Below are 19,946 nucleotides of genomic sequence, written 5' to 3'. Positions count from 1 at the left end.
TTAAATAGAGTGCAGATGGTGATGTTTAATTCAAGTGGTTGAACAACAACATTTGACTGAAAATAAAGGATTTTTTTCTAAACAACACATTTTATGAGCTTAAAAGTAATTGGACATTCAGGCGCAATCTAAGGAAAAAACAAATAATTGTGAGGCAATCACTGCCTGAAGTCTGGAACTTGTGGACTACAACAAACACTAGCTTCACTCTTTCACGTTTTTTGGCAAAAACTAGCCTGGTAGGAACAGCTTTTTCACAATCAAACCTTAATGGAACAGTGTAATTTAGTACTTTGTAGTCTGACAAAAAAATGTAATCCTGTAAAAGAACATTGATTTGAATCCCAAGCAAAGTACATGAACTATCATACCATCCATCCATTGTCTGTACCCCTTATCCTCAGTAGGGTCGCGGGGGTGCTGGAGCCCATCCCAGCCATCTTCGGGCAGTGGGCAGGGGACACCCTGAACTAGTTGCCAGCCAGTCGCAGGGCACACAGGGACAGACAATTCGCTCGCTCATTCACACCTAGGGACAATTTGGACCGGCCAATTAAACTGATATGCTTTTTTTTGGGAATGTGGGAGGAAACCGGAGTGCCCAGGGGAAACCCACGCAAGCACGGGGAGAACCTGCAAACTCCGCACAAGAAGGTTGGTAGCTGGATTTGAATCCATGACCTCAGAACTGTGCCGCACATGCACTAACCACCGTTTCACCGTGCTGACTATCATACCGATGTTAATTAAAAAAAATCATAGGTCCAGAAATTTGTACTTCTTTTAAAACCGTGGATATCCCACTTCAGTTGGCGCCATGGTTGACTGGCATTCTGCAGTCATGCTCTGCCATGTGTTACTGGCCCTTCGCACATACCAGACAACACAATGCCATCTAGGGGTCAAATATTACTCATTAAAACTGAAGTGGCGTGAAAAAAGATATCAAAAATAATTGCAGGAAAGGGTACATACTAAATCCTGGAAGTCACCATGAAACTAAATCCAAAAAACATTTTTATTTGCACAGTTCAAAAATTCCTTCCATGTGTGACTTTGTGAAGGTGACTTTCTATTTTTGCAGAAGACACACTTCATAAGACCCTGCGAGCTGTTCTGTGGTGCAGAAGAAGGATGTGCCTCCATTCTTGACGGAACAAGCTTACAGGTTTAGACATACGCTGCGTGTTTCATTTGATGTTCAGCTCCATTCATATCGAATTCCATCCGAGTAGAATGGGCCAGCCCAAGAGAGCGAAAAATTATCTAAAAGGTCATTGAGCGTTCAGTGATTGAACTTGTGCGACACCCTCCATCCTTTTCCTTGAAAATCTACTTAAATGAATTTTTTCCTCCACAAAGTAGGAATTTGACAACACAAGAAAAGTTTTCATTCTAAGAAAACTGCATACTGAACTGATGCTGCAATGTTGTCACGATAATGCTATCTGACTTGAGCTACAATAACAACAACAAAACACTGAGAAGCTGCAGTGAAAAACAGCAACCTTGCAGCTTGGTGATAAGCAAAAGGAGATTCACGTTCTCCAATGAATGCCGGTTATTTATTCCCTCTGAAGACTGCATGAGGATGTAAACACAGTTATCTTGTCAAAGGGAAAAATAAGGAAATATATGAAATAAAAACTCAGATGTGTTTGAGTTCAGTATTCAGAAGCTGTACAAAGCAAGAGACTTATTACTTGGCTGGTGAACATAAGTGACCCCGGACATGAATAATGTCATTTGTGTATGAATTTAATTGAATTACTCTAGCAACTCTAGCAGAGGTAAATGGAAGGAGACCAAGAGGAAGGCCAGGATTGACGTGGATGGATGGTGTTATGAGTGCACTGCAGGAAAGAGGTCTAAATCTAGTGGAAGCTAGAGCTCTTGTTGGTGATAGGAATGAGTGGAGAGGTGTTGTAAAAGGATAGTGGGATGTTTAGACGTGTTCTAAGGGATGGGGAGGGCACCTGTATGATGCGGCGGGGGTAAACCAGTGAAAGCTGTCAGGCCCTGCTGTTGAACAGAAGAGTGTGTTGTGTCACCTGACCCAAGTGACATGGCCGTTTTCTTGTGTGCTGGTTCATCTGGAGGGACGAAAGCATGACCAACTTGGGTGCCGAGGTGCTTAACTTGTTTGGGTGTTTGGGCATTTGGGTTTGGTCATGGTCCAAATGTGTGTTTTTTTGTTACTTTTTCCCTTTTTTATTTTCTTTGTTTTTGTATGTGTTTGTCTTGCTGTCGGTCACTCCTCTCGAGGGACATGACCAGTGTAGATTGATAGAAAGACTTTCACTCACTTTCAGTGTTGGATATAACAGAATTATTTTTTTAAGTAATAGGGGTAACCTAATTATATTTTCTGCCATTACCGTTACTGACGGTCTAAAGCGTTGCGTTACATTGGCTGCAGAACGCCAACGGTTCATAAGAGTGCGGTTGCTTTGGTGCAATATTTTGTGTGTTTAAGGTTTATATAAGTATGTTTAAAGCTTGTATAAGTAACCTGTATTGTTTTGTTGAACATTTCATAAAATAATATGCTCTATAAAGATCAATAAAGTTGAGTTTAAATTACTTTTGGAAGATGTGCTTCAAGAGGTCCCCCTCCGTGGTAAAAAGTGGCCGAAAAAAAGGGTTAGGTACATATTCTCAACCGCATCAAGCTTTCTTATTCCACTTTCATTTCAAAATAAACAGCTCCCCTCTTTCTTACACTTTACACCAACCATATTGAATGGATGCACGAGATATTAAACAATGAAAACGTCAAAGTTCTTAGCGCGCTAGAGAGACAATACACGTGGTATGTTTACACACGAACGAGGAAGTAGAAGCCGGATTTCTTCTTCGGGGTGGATGCAGATTGACCTCTCACAACGGCACCACTCGCCGGTAGCGGCGGAAAGAAGCACCACAGTCATGTTCTGTACTCAGAAAAAGGTGCATACAATACAAAATCTAACTAACAGCAATGTCCGTATGTTTTTCGACATCCCGAAAAAGATGTTCGTATCTACCGTTTTACAAGTACGGGAGCGTCTGTGTAAGGATATTTTTGCAGGTAGGTGCACATGACATTTATGTTTGGCGTCACATTGCACCTAACCTGGCAATTTGAGGATTTCTTTTTTTTTTTTTTTTATAAAAACTGAACGGGTAATGTAATTTGATAGACTTAGTTAATCATTTTGGCTTTGGTATGTTTTGTTTTGGAGGTTTAATATCATTCTACAGATTATCAGAAATAAAGAGTCACATAATTCTATTTAAAATGTGTGGCAAACAATCAATTAGGGGAAATGTTGACCATGTGAAACATCCGGTCAATTTTAGCTTCTGGACTGCAAGCATATTTGAGCTTCCACTGCCCTGATAAGGTAATGGAAAAGTTGCTCATATTTGCAGAAGTAGGCTGTTTTCCATCCCATGTTCATGCTTAATGATGACAAAAGTACTATTTTTTTCTGGAATAAAATAAAGGGAAACTGTAATGTTTGACCAATACATTTCGCTGTATTGTGTAGTGCAACCGAAAATGAGTACAAAAAAAGACCGCCTATCACAACGTTTTTGTGATACCCATAGGAGCAAGATAACTGCTCTTTATAGGTGAGCCTCATACAATGTAAAACAAACGCAAAATGTTTTGATCTAGGAATATTTAAAATGCTTTTTTCATTAATTGATGACAGTAGATCTTCATAATTAAGTTCATTGTAGTGGTTAAAAAATATCACGATTCAAACAAACAATATTGATTGTAATAATAAGCAAAAATACATACCCTATCATAAAGACATACATTATTTTGAAAATCTCATAGGTTAATGAATTTGAATTTATTTTGAATAAAATTAGGCTTACCTAGAGTAGGGTGACTTAATTGTCCACCATTTGGCTGCAAAGGGTACCCCCCAAAAAACCCAAATCTTATAAAGGCCAGGCAAAAAAAAACAATGATGCAGTTTGGTTACTTTGGGTCTTTATAGTATCCTGGTGATTTGTAGCACTATTTTTCGGTTGCACCCCACACAATATAGTCACATCGAGTGATCAAATATTACATAGTGCCTCTTTAAACATATTAGGTCAAGTCAAGTCAAGTCATTTTTATTTGTATAGCCCTAAATCACGAAGAGTCTCAGAGGGCTTCACAGATTATTACGCTATATTACACAGACTATTTTTCAGCCGACGAGAAGAGTAGGTTATTCATATGCTATGGAGTAGAAGTGAGTTTTAAGCTTAGATTTAAACATTTCCACTGAGGTTGCAGATCGGATCTCAGGGGGAAGAGCATTCCACAGCACCGGTGCCCGGATGGAGAACGCTCTCGAACCAGCAGAACACTTCTTTGCTCTTGGGATCACCAGAAGACCGGCACTCTCAGATCGTAGGCTTCGGACCGGGACATAGGGGCAAATCAGATCTGAAAGATAAGAGGGAGCAAGTCCATGTATGATTTTGTATAATACTAAGAGAACCTCGAAATCACATCTAAGGCTAACTGGGAGCCAATGCAGGTTAGCCAAAATCGTTGTTATGTGATCGTACTTTTTTGTCCTAGTTAAAAGCCTCGCTGCGGCATTTTGTACCAGCTGAAGAGACTTGATTCTAGACTTCGGGAGACCAGAGAGTAGTGCATTACAGTAATAGAGACGGGAGGTAACAAACGCATGAATTATAATTTCCGCATCCGACTGAGACAGTATTTGAACGGATTTTAGCAATGTTACGAAGATGGAAGAAAGCGGTTCTAGTAATTTTCTTTACATGCATTTCAAAGGCTAGATCAGGGTCAAATATGACACCTAAATTTTTAACTGAGTCAATCTGTGTGATGTGACATTTGTCAATGCTCACAGCAGTTTTTGAGAATAAGTCACGGCATTTAGATGGACCAATGACTAACATTTCGGTCTTTTCAGAGTTAAGACGCAAGAAATTGAGTGACATCCACTCTTTTATCTCAATGAGGCAGGCCTCCAAATTTCCACAGTTTAGTGTGGGAGATTCCTCCAACGGAAGATATAGTTGAGTGTCGTCTGCGTACTTGCGAATAATATCACCTAATGGAAGCATGTAAATGCTGAAAAGAAGGGGGCCAAGCACTGAACCCTGCGAAACACCACAGGTAACATTAAAGGGCTCAGATGTCATTTCACCATATTTAACACAGTGCGTCCTATCTGAGAGGTAGGATCTGAACCACGAGAGGACGGTTCCTGAGAGACCAATCCATTTTTCCAACCGTTCTAGTAGGAAATTGTGGTGCACTGTCTCAAAAGCAGCACTAAGATCCAGCAGCAGCAAAAGTGATGAAGAGCCAGAATCCATTGCCAGTAGGAGATCATTTGTTACCTTGATCAGAGCTGTCTCAGCAGAGTGGTTAGCCCCGAATCCTGATTGCATGGATTCAAAAAGGTTATTCTCGGATATGAAATCATTCAGCTGCTGTGCCACTACTTTTTCAAGTACTTTAGAAAGGAAAGGTAGGTTTGACACAGGTCTATAATTACTTAAGATTTCTGGATCAAGGTTGGGTCGTTTCAGTGTGGGTTTAATAACGGCAGACTTAAAAGCTGCTGGAACTACACCTGAGGAGAGTGATATGTTTATAATATTTAGAACTAAAGGTCCAAGGACGCCAAAAAGACTTTTAATAAGTGAACCTGGGAGCGGGTCGAACTGGCAAGTTGTCGGTTTGGCCGCATTCACCACCTGTTTGAGATCATCAAGTGACAGTTCACTAAAACTGGACAATTTCCCTGGACAGCCACCCTGTCGTGCATCTGTAGATTTCAGCCCTTTAATATGTGTGGTATTAATAATGTCTTTAGCAATTCCTTCCTGTATGCATTGAATCTTCTTAGTAAAGAAGACCATTAAGTCATGAGTAGAGTGCATCGAACTATCTACGATAGTCTGTTGCCTTGTAAGCGATGCTACAGTGTCAAAAAGGACTTTGGGATTGTTCTTTTGAGACGCAATCACCTTCGAAAGGTAGGCCGATTTTGCAGAGGCAAGGGCCGCTTTATACTTTAACAAGCTGTCACACCAGGTTTGATGGAAAACCTCAAGCTTGGTAGTGCGCCATTTTCTTTCCAATTTCCTGCATTCTTGTTTAAGGGTTCTAGTTTCATCAGTAAACCAAGGCGTGCGTCTTTTAGGACGTGAATTTAGCTTTATGAGCGCTATTGAATCCAGGACACTAGTCAGGGTGGTATTGAAGTCATTCATGAATGAGTCAATCGAGCCATTGTATGAAGGAAAGGACGCAACTGCTCCAGGAAGGAGTTCAAAGAGCTCAGAAACTGTGCCATTGCTTATATTGCGTCCGCTAAATCCTTCAGCTTTTTTAACACTACATTTAGCTAGCACCTCAATTGTAACTAAATAATGATCCGAGATAACGGTAGTACACGGTAACACCATAATGTTTGAGGTTAAAACTCCTCGAGTCAGAACCAAGTCTAGCGTGTTTCCATCTTAATGGGTTGGCAAATCAACCAGTTGATTAAAACCAAATGCATCCATTAGAGACCTAAACGCAATAGTAAGTGAACTGAGTGGGGAGTTCATATGAATGTTAAAGTCCCCCATAATTATAATTTTGTCTGCATAGGTTACTAGTTCAGACAAAAGTTCAGCAAATTCGTCTAAGAAAGTTGTGTATGGCCCAGGTGCGCGATAGATAGTTATTACATAAATTGACAATAGAGAGGACCGCATCACAAGAGCCTCAAACGTCTTGTAATCATTAGAGGTACGAGGATTCAATTTGAGCATTATTTAGAAATGAGCGCGACACCGCCACCCTTTTTCAACGTGCGTGCTACATGGCTACTCGCGTAGTCAGGGGGTGAAGCATAATTTAGCGCTAAATATTCATCCGGGCGTAACCAAGTTTCACAAAGACCCAAACAGTTAAGTTTATAATCACAAATAATGTTATCAACAAGTAAAGCTTTAGGAGCAAGCGATCTAATATTTAAAAGACCAAATTTTAGCTTTGCTGAATCATTTGACTTAGCTGAAGTCTTTGTAGTCTTTGTAGAGATCGTCAAAAGATGCCGCCGTTGGGGCCGTTCGTGAGCGTTGAGTGTAAAGCGTCGGTTGTCCGGCGAGGAATGAATGGTGGAATTAGTCACATCCTCGCGTCCTTCTTGCTCCTTAGACTTCGCACGCTTCACACATCTACCACGCTTCTGTTTTCTGTCTTTGCGGCGCCGTTGTCGTCGTTTATTATGAGGAATAGTTGTTCACAAGGATGCCGGATTTCTTTGAAGTTCGCTCGGTATATCATAGGCGGTATAAAAAGTGCCCGAAAAGTCGAAATTTAGACGCCCACCCAACCGAATAAGTTCGTCCCTACTGTAAGTATTTTTGGCCACACATGTGTCCAAAAATGAAAGCAAAAAAGACAAGAGAACGGCAATAAATAGAAGATTAGCTGGAGAGCAACTAGCCGCAGCATCCATGCGTCGCCATGTTGAATCCATATTACTAAAATACACAAAACTCAATTTATGTGTATGTATAGACTGCACTTTTAATTTGAAAGGTAAATTGGGTGAACAAAGTTTCAAGGTTTAAACACTGTAAGACTGGGGTGTCAAACTCATTTTCACTGAAGGCCACATCAGCGTAATGGCTGTTCTTAAAGGGCCTGACTTAACTTATATAAGTAACTTAACTACTGTTTGGTGTAAAATAAATCACTACACAGGTTATATCAGCATCGAAAAAAAATACACGTATACACTATTTTTTTATTGTAAACTGAAAATAACAAAATAATAAAATCTGGAACATTTTTGGGATCAATTCGATTCATTTGCATTGAAATTGAATCATTGTCATTTTGTGGCGTTCAGCCACTTTGCAGGTATCTTAGTTGTGGGAAATGTAGTTTTTGGTCCAAGAATTCTTGCCTTATTTTTTTTTAAGATGCTCAGACATTTTAGGCTCTCACGGGCCACATAAACTGATGCCGTGGGCCATTTTTTGACCCTCGGGCTATGTGTTTGAGACATGTGCTGTAATAGTATGCTTGCTATTTGTAGTAATGTAGTCTTTAATTCGCCCTTTTTTACTTTTTGATTTAAGTTTCACACACACACACCTTCATTTTCCGGTAAAAGAGGGTTCATTAAACCCAAATGCCATTCTAGATGAATGAGAACGATATTATCGTTGCATGTGTTCTTATGAATTACAGTCTTACTTGAGTCCTAGCCCCTCCAAGTTATCTATGCCCTTTGAAGCTCATGCTGCAGGCCTCCGATTCGGAATGAGGAAGGCAAGCGGGGGATAAAAGGCGGTAGGGAGGAGGTGTGGAGCTATAAAGTGTGGGGATAAGAGACACTTCCTATTTTTATAGCGGCAAGCGAACATCGTGTTGCACAGCTAGTGGAAGGCTAATCCGCAGTAGTGCTGGCTTGCATCATCCGAACAGTAATTATGGTGGGATTTTTGTTATCTCTGGCTGTCACCCATCACTGCATCACAAGTCCCTTACGCAAAGACCTGACTGTGGGAAAAAATCCTCCGAGTGTTGCGTATATCTGAAGAATATTAACAGCGCTCTGCCGGGACCTTGGCAGAAAATATACTTGAGACTCCACACATATGAGGCACGTGGAACTGCCAGGTGCATAATCCTGTAACAATTCTCTCACTCCCCACTGGTACTGTGATCTGTTTTCTGCTCCGTAGTGATGTGGCATCGAAACTCTCTCGGAGCACACCGTTCCCATTTGTCAGCAAAGCGTGACAGCTTGCCTTCCCAGTTTTGAAACAGATGCAAGAACACACAGAAACTTTTCTTCTGACTTTTGACATTTCAAGGTCTGTCTGTTTCAGGTATGTCACCATCCTCATGAGAGGGAATACTGTGTGTGTGTATATATATATATATATATATATATATATATATATATATATATATATATATATATAATATATGCATCCATCCATCCATTATCTGCACCGCTTATCCTCAGTAGGGTCGCAGGGGTGCTGGAGCCCATCCCAGCTGTCTTCGGGCAGTGGGCAGGGGACACCCTGAACTGGTTGCCAGCCAGTCGCAGGGCACACAAAGACATACAACACACTCACTCCTTCAGACCTAGGGACAATTTGGACCGGCCAATTGACCTGATATGCATGTTTTTGGAATGTGGGAGGAAATGTGGGAGGAAACTCCACACAGGAGGTTTGATCTCATGACCTCAGAACCTAACCACTGCCCTGCCGTGCTGCCCTATATATATATATATATATATATATATATATATATATATATATATATATATATATATATATATATATATATATATATATATATATATATATAATATATTGCAGTGATCCCTTACTATAATGCGGTTTTCTATTAACAGTTGAGCTAATTGAGTGGTTATAGCGTCAACGGCACAGTTCTGAGGACATGAGTTAGGCTAGAGAGACAATACACGTAGTATGTATATATATGTATATATATATATGTATATATACAGCCTGGTAGAGCCCATCCCTCTCCAGGTCATAATTTGGGTAGAGGAGGTGCTAAATAAAACATATTGTCCTTTAAAAAGTTGAGGTCTGGTGTGGTTAAAACACTGATGTTTATGTGTTTAAATTCCTCATACTACAAAAAGATTTTTTAATTGTATAGCTTAACTACAATATAACAAAATGCCAAATAGGACAATGGTTACTAACCCTGTTGGAGCTACCAAACTCCACCAGTTTAATTTACTCATTCACCAAACCTTACTTTTGTGTAAAATAAAATGTTTTTTTAAGAAATCAAATTCAATACGTTTTTAGATGTTTGACTATTTCATCCAAGATGTCTTTACTTATGTCCTCTATTCTTTTGCTGATTGTGTCATTTAAAAGAGGAATTTGGGCTAATTATCAGATTCACCATACCTGTCTTTACAAGTGTTAAATCAATGATGTTTGGCTTGCCCTGCTTTACGATCGTCCTACATTTTACTTGGTAGTGCCTTTGAGGACACAAGGTAGTGCCTTTGAGGACACAAGGTCGCTGTACATAGAGTATCGAACAACAAACAAGAATAAAACAGGCAAGTAATAAATACCAAGTAAAAACAAAGTAAAGTTAAAAAGGAAGATAATTATGAATAGAAAAGTCTAAAGAGGTTGATTTTGAGTCTAGATTCTAAGGTGGACAGGGTGGCGGAATTCTGGAGGTCACGTGGCAATTAGTTCCAGAGCTGAGGGCAGAGCGGCTGAGAGCTCTGCTCCTTATGGAGCTGAGACAGGCAGCGGGTATAGTGAGATGAAGGTAGGGGGCAGATCTGAGGGTGCTGGATGGTGTAGCAATGTGAAGGAGGTCGCAGAGGTAGGGATTTGAGTTTGTAAATGTGTGTGGTGAGTTGGTTCATTTGTTAGACAGCATTTATACAACTGTTGAAACAAACATTTCTTAAAAGCATTGAATGCCACACATGAAAATATTTTTTCCCTGAATGCATGTGTTGCACTTAAGAAAGATCTGTTATCATCCATGATTATAATTTTGTAGTGTAGGCTACAAATGCTGGCTAAAACAAACTTAATACTTAGAGTTGCCATTTTTTTCTGATCCGGCCCACATAAGAACATAAATTCTCTAACCGGTCCCCTAGCCAAACTGAGTTGGACATACCTAAACTAGAGGGAACTGCCATGGTAATTCTCCAAAAAACTAAAACCTTGTGAGAGGCAGGGCAAAAAACGGCGTGGAAATGTTCACATTTAGGCTTGCTAGTTTGTATTCTTCCTTGTGCTTTGTAGCACTTGTTTTTGGTTGAGCTACCCAATACAGCAACATCTAGATGTAATATTAGAGTAACCCTATAAATCAAAAAAACAAAACATTAACCTGTGCAACAAAGTGGATCCTTTTAAGACAGTGTAAATATCAACCCACACAAATGTAAAGTGCCAGAGAGGTGTAGAAACAAAAACTGTTGTTAGGAGCAGTGCATCTTATAACACTTACCCATAATTACCCAGTGCCACAAAAGCATCAAGAGACGTTTAAAGCTGACAATAAAAAAGAAAAAAGGGAGTCAAGTTCAATTACATTTTTCTCTTAAAATCATCCTGCGAATACTACATTAGGGAAATAGAGTCGTAAAGGGCTGACGCGTTGGACCTGATATGAATTTTTAAAACAGGAGCAGTGCAGGTGTGGCTTAGTCTTTCTTTGAAGAGAAGAATTCCTCTCTGACTTTCACATTCCCATGCATAGATTTATCTTAGCTTCTTGCCTGATGGGCCCTCCTGCCGTGCAGATTAACTTCATTGGTCTGTTGCTGCTAATCACGTGAAAAAAGTTTGGCGTTGTAGGTCAACCACTTCTTTTGAAGCCATTTCCTCTCCGTTAATAAAACGTTCTACTTGTCCTGATGGTTTTAGGAACGGGTTTTTACTATATTATTCACACTCCAATAATTTGTTTATGTGTGTGGTGCTCTGAAAAAAAGAGCATCAAATAATCCAGTGTCAGAGACACAGGAGACTTTTATTTTATCTAGTGCTTCAGAGTCAGATGCAGACAAACTGGGGACGAGAGATGCTTTTTTACATGTAGCATAGAAGATTAGGTACCGCAAGAGGAAGAAGCTTGAAAAGTTACGTGTACTTAAGTTTGTTTTGCTGCATGGCTGTACACTGCAAAAACATATGATCTGACCTCGACTTCAACTCTTACGTAGAGCCAAAAAGTTGTTCTGATCTTGTGCTGAGACCAATATACAAGTAAAAGCAGAATGTGTAATGTCATTAATCTTGTTTTGAGATCCTGTTTAGTTTGAAAGTATTAAAAAGTCAGTTGGTCTGTTTGGTTCATTCGTGTTTAGCTGTAAATATAAGAAACTTTCTGCACCGTCAGTTAAAACTGCTGTGAACATTGACAAATGTAACATCAACCAGAGTGACTCAGTCAAAAATTTAGATGTCATATTTGACCCGAAACTGTCCTTTCAAACACACGTTAAGAATATTACTAGATCAGATTTATCCATCTTTGTAACAATGATGAAACTCGTCCTACGCTGTCTCTGTCGGATGCGGAGATTATAATTCACATGTTTGTTACCTCCCGTCTCGATTACAGTAATGCACTACTCTCCAGTTTCCCAAAGTCCAAAATCAAGAGCCTTCAACTGGTACAGAATGCTGCAGCAAGGCCTTTAACTAAGACAAGAAAGTTTGATCACATTACCCTGATTTTAGCTAACCTGCATTGGCTTCTTGTTAGCTTAAGATGTGATTTTAAGGGTCTGTTGGTAGTATACAAAATCATGCATGGACTTGCTCCCTCATATCTTTCAGATTTAATTTCCCCCTATATTCCGGTCCGGAGCCTTCGCTCTGAAAATGCTGGTCTACTAGTGATCCCAAGGGCCAAGAAGAGATCTGCAGGTTCGAAAGCGTTCTCCATTCGGACCCCGGTGCTGTGGAATGCTCTTCCCCTTGAGATTCGATCTGCAACCTCAGTGGAAATGTTTAAATCTCACCTTAAAACACACTTCTACTGTATTCAATAGCATATGAATAACCGATATTTCATGTTGACAATATCTGTGTGTAATTTCCTCTCATGTAGGTTTTAGCTCAGGGGATGGTGTCATAATAGTCTGTGGTTTGCAACAATCTGTGGTCTGTACAGCCCTTTGAGACACTTTATGATTAAGGGCTATACAAATAAACATGACTTGATTTAATTCAGCTTTTTTTACTTGGAATCTTCTCATAAAAAGTATGATTATCTCATCTCTCATCTCATCAGCTGTACCGCTTATCCTTATTAGGGTCGCGGGGGGGCTGGAGCCCATCCCAGCCATCTCCGGGCAGTGGGCAGGGGACACCCTGAACTGGTTGCCAGCCAATTGCAGGGCACACGGGGACAGACAACTCACTCGCTCAGTCACACCTAGGGACAATTTGATCCGGCCAATTCACCTGAAATGCATGTCTTTGGAATGTGGGAGGAAACCCACGCAAGCACGGGGAGAACATACAAACTCCGCACAGTAAGGCCGGTAGCTGGATTTGAACCCACGCAGGAGGTTCCCACGACCTCAGGACTGTGCCGCACACGCGCTAACCACTGCGGCACCGTGCTGCCTAAGTATGATTATATATATATATATATATATATATATATATATATATATATATATATATATATATATATATATATATATATATATATATATATATATATATATATATATATATACTGTATAATCTGCTGATCAGAGCCAACAATATCTCAGGAAAAGAGATAATGGTGATCTATCCAATTCTTCTCATTTCTATAAATGTTGTATTTCAACTTAAATTTGTTTAGATTCAAGAAAGAAGCGCTGGACATTGCTGAGAAATCACAACAGGGAAAATGTCTTGTCCGCTACTTTCAGGAAAACTACTGTATGTGGAGCTTCTTTCCCTCATTGCTTAGAAGGACACAAATTTACGTTACCACCTGTCCACTAATAAAGTTTTAGTGGGATGAGGCTAAAGCACTGTGCGTCTTCGTTATGGTGGATGACACGACGGAGTGCATTCACACTGTGCGTGAAGGACACAGGTGTCAGTCAGGGAGCCCTCCATCACATTTAAAAATGATACCAGTGAGAAGCAAGCCGATGACATCGCAGTTCTTATGATAGGATCTTTGGTGGAAAATGAATTTCTGAGTGAAGTTTTAGCACAGTGTTATGACAGGGCATCTGTCATGTCTTCGGCATTTAATGGGGTGCGGGCATAAGTTAAGGAGCACAGTTGGTTCTTTGAGTTTTGTTTTTTGATTTACACATTAAATTGGCATTTCAAATTCAATAAATTTAAAGTCAACAACTTATTATCCCTGAAAAAAATGTATTTGCGAATGACTCATCGCTAATTTGGACTGGAGTGAAGACCCAAGGGTAGAATTCATGGCATGCCACTGCCACATATAGTGCCACATATGTGTGTTACATACATATATAGACTTAATACAGTATAGACAACATATAGTGCCATATGTCCTTACCCAAGGACACTTCGACACTGTAACATGGAAGAGCCGGGATTCGAACTGCGTTCTCTTGATCCCAAAACGAGCGCTCTACCTCCTGAGCCACTGCCGCCCCATTAAATTCATAGTCCAATCACATGTTTTAAAGTTGGGCTGCTAGATTAACCGAAATCTAATAGATATTGCGATGTAATGTACTGCGATTGTGTAATCGCAAGACACTGTTTTTTGAAGGATTCACAAACAGCAACTCTAAAGTTCTCCAGAAGAGGGCGCTGTTTACTTGAGTGTAACCCCTCGGAAATACTGTAAAATTCACCTAAAATCCTGTCCAAGACGTATCCAAAGTAAATTGAGTGCAGTTGTTTCTGGACGTTTTGGTTTCTTTTGAATGGGTAACACTCTGAAGTTTTGTCCTCAATTGAAATAATCACTGATAGTGCTATAACATTGATTAATCTAAGTTGGATTACACGGAAATAGAAGGGTTTTATTCTTGCCTGAATGTTTGTTTGTTTTTGCAATCACATTCCTGCATACGACAAGAGCATGGACATCTTGGCTGGAAAATCGCTGGGTCAATAGCGTGAAGCCTTATCTGGTCCCAGGTCAAAGTTGATCACAATCTGAAAAACTAAACACTAGTATTCTGCGCAGTTTTCCAAGAGTATGTCTAGGTATTTTCAAAAGTGGCCATTTAGAGACTCCAAAGACCAGTGACCGGTGACATCATACAGACACATATTTAATGGGTGCAAACATACCACCATATTAACTTTTGGTTGCTTAAGCAGGATTAGTTTCCCCACTAATTTTCAACCCCACTCATGGAAGAGTGTTAGTCCTGTTTGATCATGCATCCAAGGCTGAAGTACTCATTAAAAATAAAACTAGCACAGAAAATGCAATTTTCTTTTAAATTAAAAAATAGCATCAAAATCGCAATACTAGTCTGAAAAATCCCAATTACGTTTTTTTACCAGAATCAAGCAGCCCCATTTAAAAAAAAATCAAATATAGATCAAAACCTATTTAGTCACCTATTCTTGATGAGAAGTCATTGGACTGGGTTCATTTAGACTGATTGCACAACTATATGCATATGCAAAGAGTCTATTTATTTAAATAGTAATATGTTTTCATACCCGACGCTGCAGCATGAAGATAGGAATTATTTATCGATGAAAAGATAAACATTCGCATGCACGTGGCAATCTTCCATAAACCCGCATTTCAAAGTTCATGCACTTTATCGCTCTGAGGGTGTTATTTCTGTTTCACAGGAAGTTACACCTTTATTATGCACTGAGAAGGTTTTCTGCAGGATGAAGCATGCGGTCTTTTTTCCCTCGGATACGAGTCATAACCGAAGCCTGGAATTCACGTGCACCCGCACTTGGTGGGTTTAGTGGCAGCCTTGTTCCTTTTACGCTGACACCATTTTTTTAGGCTCTTATATTTCTGTCAATTGGAAGGGGGTGGGGGGTGGCAATGATTCTTCAGTTCCTCTGAATACATTCACTGCCATACTGCACAGGTGAAGTCATATTTAAATTAGACCCACAGACATACTCCAAAAATGCAGGACAACGTTGACACTTGAATGACTTAAATCTAACTATGTAATTCCAATAAATGAGTTATTCTTTCCATTAAACAATTGATAACGAACTGTCCACGTAGATTGGCAATTTAAAAATGTTGGTTTCACTAATTCCTTATTCAAATCTAATGTTGGGTATAAATCCCACGCAACATCCATTGTAGCCCACTTATCCAGGAAGGGGGATTAAGATCATGGGCAATCCCTTCTCAAGGTTTCTTATTTTTTTCTCCTGCAGGTTTTGTTTATAGTCCTTTGTTGCCATCAAGTAGGAGTGAAATTGTAATTTGTAACTACCAGGAATGAGGAGCCTTTCGTTGAATAAGTTCAATACAAACAAATGTGACTTGACTTTATAGGCAACCGATTAACCTTTTGAACCCTGGATACCCCGCTATACTGTTTTAAATCAATACTTCATGAACCAGAAATCATTCAACACAATATGACTATTTATGTAAAACTAGGCTAATCTCTGCTCGCAAATCCCTTGACAGCCAGGGTCATGCGGGCACCACTTCCTGTGGTGTGTCTTGGGCAATTACAGCCAGGTGACGCCTATCCCTCTCGTGGATGGGGGTAGAGGTTTGCTCCCCCACATGAAACAGACAGGGTACGAACACCTTGTCAGGGCCAAATTCAAGGACTTTTAAAGCCAATTTTTCAATTTCTCAAGTACCTTTCAAAAAAGATATAGTACATTATTGTATTGTTAACAATAAAAATAATTATGGTTTAATTCTCTGTATCATTATTATGATTGATCCCACAAACACCAATGATGTATTCAAGGCGGTTGCAAGCCAAAGAATTTCATTTCTTCTCAAGTTTTCAACGATTGTGTAAACTAAGCTGCAGTAAATATGAACTGGTCATCTGAGCCACTGTTTTCATCCATGAAACTTGCTTGCAAGAAAAGGTCTTTTACTTGTTACTCGACAGATATGAACCTGCGTTGTATATGAGACAAAAGCGCACACACTAAAGTGCCAAAAAGTTGCTCGCACAATCTGTTAGCAGCATTGGTCAAAATAATGTTTTTTATTGTTCTTGTTGACTTTGATCATTAGATTTAAGTCCGTATCGTTCTGCTTGCACATACTTTTTGCTTATTTGAGATATTTTTCTGTCTATTGGCTGGTATAAACCAACATGAATTCCGCACGAAGCTTGGCTACTTCACACTGATGCACCTCTCCTAGTGCACCTGTTGGGGCGAAGACGCTTGACACCATGCCATACAAAATACTGCAATGTTCTTTGTTTAATGCGTGGTCTATTGAATCACACTGATGAGAAACACGGAAAATAATTACAAGAATTTCACCCAAATTGTAACCATTTTTCTAATCTGAAAACACAACATTAAAATTTGAACATTTTCCCAGATTTCAAGAACCTGTACGAAAGCTGAACCGATAGTACTAGCTTCGATGGTTACCAGTAACAGGAGAAGCCTCCTGCTCCGAATCATTGACAGCACTTTCATCATCTGATCACTGTTGTTTTATGAGTACAGCGTGATCCCACTCTTTAGAGATGAACTAATACATTACAATATCATTATTGAATATTACCTTTTTCTGTTGTTTTGGCGGGCGGAGACAATGGTAATACAATCAATTAGTGTGCTCGAAGTTGCTGCAAAAGCCAAATATCATGGCATCAATACCCTACTTTATGTTGCATTATTGCCGCCACATCTCCCTTTATAGCCACAGATATTGAATGTAATTTCAACTTGGTTGATGAGTTCCTTTCCATCTCTGCGGCCAGTTATCTTATTATTGGACCCGCATGTCCCATTTGAATGCAAATTCACCTGCACATTTTCAATCTATTCCCCTGAGAAAGATGGAATGGTTTCAGTGAATAAACACCAGCACATTTTGTGTCCGGCTTCGATACACTGATATGAACACTTGCTGCAATGTTTGACCATGAATGTATCAAAAATGAACAGGTTTGATAAAAGTTGCAGGCTATGCATAACAGCTTCATTTACTTCACATTGCACACTCAACTCTACACAATATTGCAAATGCAAGTTCATGCAAACAAGTTGATGGTTTTGTCAACACTCACTGGCTTGCATGAGCTGACCCTGGCGCCCGAATACTTGGGAGAAGGGGCTTCGTCTGCAGGTGAGCATCTCCTCCATGGCTGGATGCGGGAAGGAAAAATGATGCTCTAAAAAAGAAAGTAGGAAAGGAAAATCCCCTCCTCTCACCGACTGATAAATTTGTCTCGAAGTCTCTCCTTTTATTGGCACCCGTCCGATGCAGAACCGCCTTGTGCCTGCCCGCCCCCAATGTTGAACTGCAGCTTCCTTGACGAGAGATCAGTGCTAGCGGGCAGCGCTCGGCAGGCTCGTTAGTAGTGCGTTTGTGTGAGAGAGGTTTGCAAGAGAGCGAGAGAGATGGTGCGGGGAGACGAAGACTGCAGCAGGGTCGACGCGTTTTCCCCCTGACGATCATAAGCGGAAAGATGACTGCCTTGCCAGCTTTAGCGTCATATATAACTGATGCCTGTACTCTCTGTGACTTGGTGGCATCCGCTCAAGGTTGGAGAGTCAAGAATCAGTTTGAAGGTCTCTGCACAGATGCTTGATGAATTTTAAATCCTGTAAAAGTCATATTTAGAAGCTCAGTTTGTTTACGGATTCACAACGACAGCGCAGTGAGCTGGTATAAGTAAGAATTAAGACCTTATGTGTCAACTTCAGCCAATTGCTCCCCTTAATAACTCATTCACTGGCAGCCAGTTAACCCTTTGCTCAAATGGGAGCTTGACATCTAAAACTCAATGGAACTGAAATTAAACTGAGCTATGCTGTCTATAGCTGACATTGCCAATCACTGAGTTCAGTATTTTTTAACAGCTTTGACCACATGACGATAAAGGTACACATAAATGTATTTATTCACTGTTGGTTTGGTTGAAACCTGGCTTAAATAGTGGTTTGACGTCTTAAGTCGTTAATGGCACATAGTTTCACTTAATCTTTGACGTCTATTGCTGTCATTGCCAGAAAATGAAGTACTTTCATATCTTTAATACCATGAAGAAAAAGATACATTACAACCTACTATCACCGCAAGCCCAGTTAACTCCTGGCTAAAATAGGAGGTTTGGCGTCTAGAAGTGTGAATAGCAGTGAAGTCAAGATCCTCTCTGACCTCGACAGCCGTTATTGGTAGTGAATGGTTTAATGATGACAAAAGCCCTTATTGAGCGATAATATACCTTGCAAACACAACACAGCACCTATCTACTCATAGCAAGACAGACATGTGATGCTGCAGGAAACTTCTAGGCTTCAGCTACTTAGCCCATGTGACAAACGACATAGTGTGCAACACCATCAGAGGACACATTGGACCCTACGAAGAACTATTGTCAACTGTGCGCAGACTGAAACTTCTATGGTCACGTCACAAGATAAACACGACTGACCAAGATAATTCTCCAGGGCACAGTCCAAGGGGGTAGGAAGAAAGGAAGACCGAAAAATAACTGGGCAAACAACATTCAGGAATGGACTGGTGCCAACTTTGCCACAACCCAAGAAGAGTCCAGGGAACGTCAACAGTGGAGAAGGCTGTCCAGAGTTGCGTCCTCATTGTTATCTCAAAGACCCGTGCAGTTAAGGGATCTGTGAACCGTGAACTATGAGGACAGATTATGTAGAATGAAAACAAAGATAATTTCATAAATGCCAGCCTTTTGACATTAAAACCTGCATAATCTTCCAGTTCATTCTAAAATATGCACCAATATGGCATAACCCCCAAAATTTTACCTAAAATGTAGAAGTTATTTTGGAAAATATTTGCAAATAAGACATTGTCTGAAGAAAAGCCCTTCCCCGGTCAACATAGAAATTGAGCACAATTGAAAACAATCAAACTTTATTTCAATTTACTTACAGTATACCGCAAAGCATCCAGATCGAATGAAATGAGTCCCTGGAAAAATAAGAATGCGTGTGACAACTTCAAATGGGCTTTGGAAAAAGACCTATATTGCCACTTTGATTAAAAACAACATGGGAGGGGATTCTCTCCTACTATGTAAGAGAAGCCAGAATTGAATGTATCCAATATAAAATAATAAATAGACATTATTTCACACCATCAAAACTTTTCAGAGTGCTGAAAGATGATTTGTGGGAATGTTCTAAAATAGCACCCGTTTAAGGAAATGTTCATTGAATATATGCTGAGTTGGTGCGTCGGTTGGTTGGATCTCTTAACCTCTAGGGTTGTAGAAGCACCATGTCCTATG

General features: G+C 40.0%; 1 protein-coding gene across 3 annotated transcripts in view; it reads right to left on the bottom strand.

Moving 5' to 3' along the window:
- Nucleotides 1-19,628, bottom strand: part of kazna (kazrin, periplakin interacting protein a) — a 230,353-nt gene extending 210,725 nt beyond the window's left edge. Inside the window, exons 1-3 of one of the 3 annotated variants that reach the window (XM_088332102.1) lie at nucleotides 19,589-19,628; nucleotides 17,890-18,282; nucleotides 17,745-17,822 (exon numbers count right to left, since the gene is read on the bottom strand). In XM_088332102.1, the coding sequence (XP_088188228.1) occupies nucleotides 17,745-17,822; nucleotides 17,890-18,136 (325 nt within the window). In that variant the 5' untranslated portion in view covers nucleotides 18,137-18,282; nucleotides 19,589-19,628. The remainder of the gene's footprint in view (nucleotides 1-17,744; nucleotides 17,823-17,889; nucleotides 18,283-19,588) is intronic. The other 2 variants (XM_088332101.1, XM_088332103.1) reach the window with 2 other exon arrangements.
- Nucleotides 19,629-19,946: the final 318 nt, after the last annotated feature.

Source organism: Urocampus carinirostris, chromosome 3, assembly GCF_059441175.1.
Source record: "Urocampus carinirostris isolate Australia breed hairy pipefish chromosome 3, RoL_Ucar_1.0, whole genome shotgun sequence".
Taxonomy (NCBI): Eukaryota; Metazoa; Chordata; class Actinopteri; order Syngnathiformes; family Syngnathidae; genus Urocampus; species Urocampus carinirostris.
This window is presented reverse-complemented; position numbering and strand designations above follow the sequence as displayed.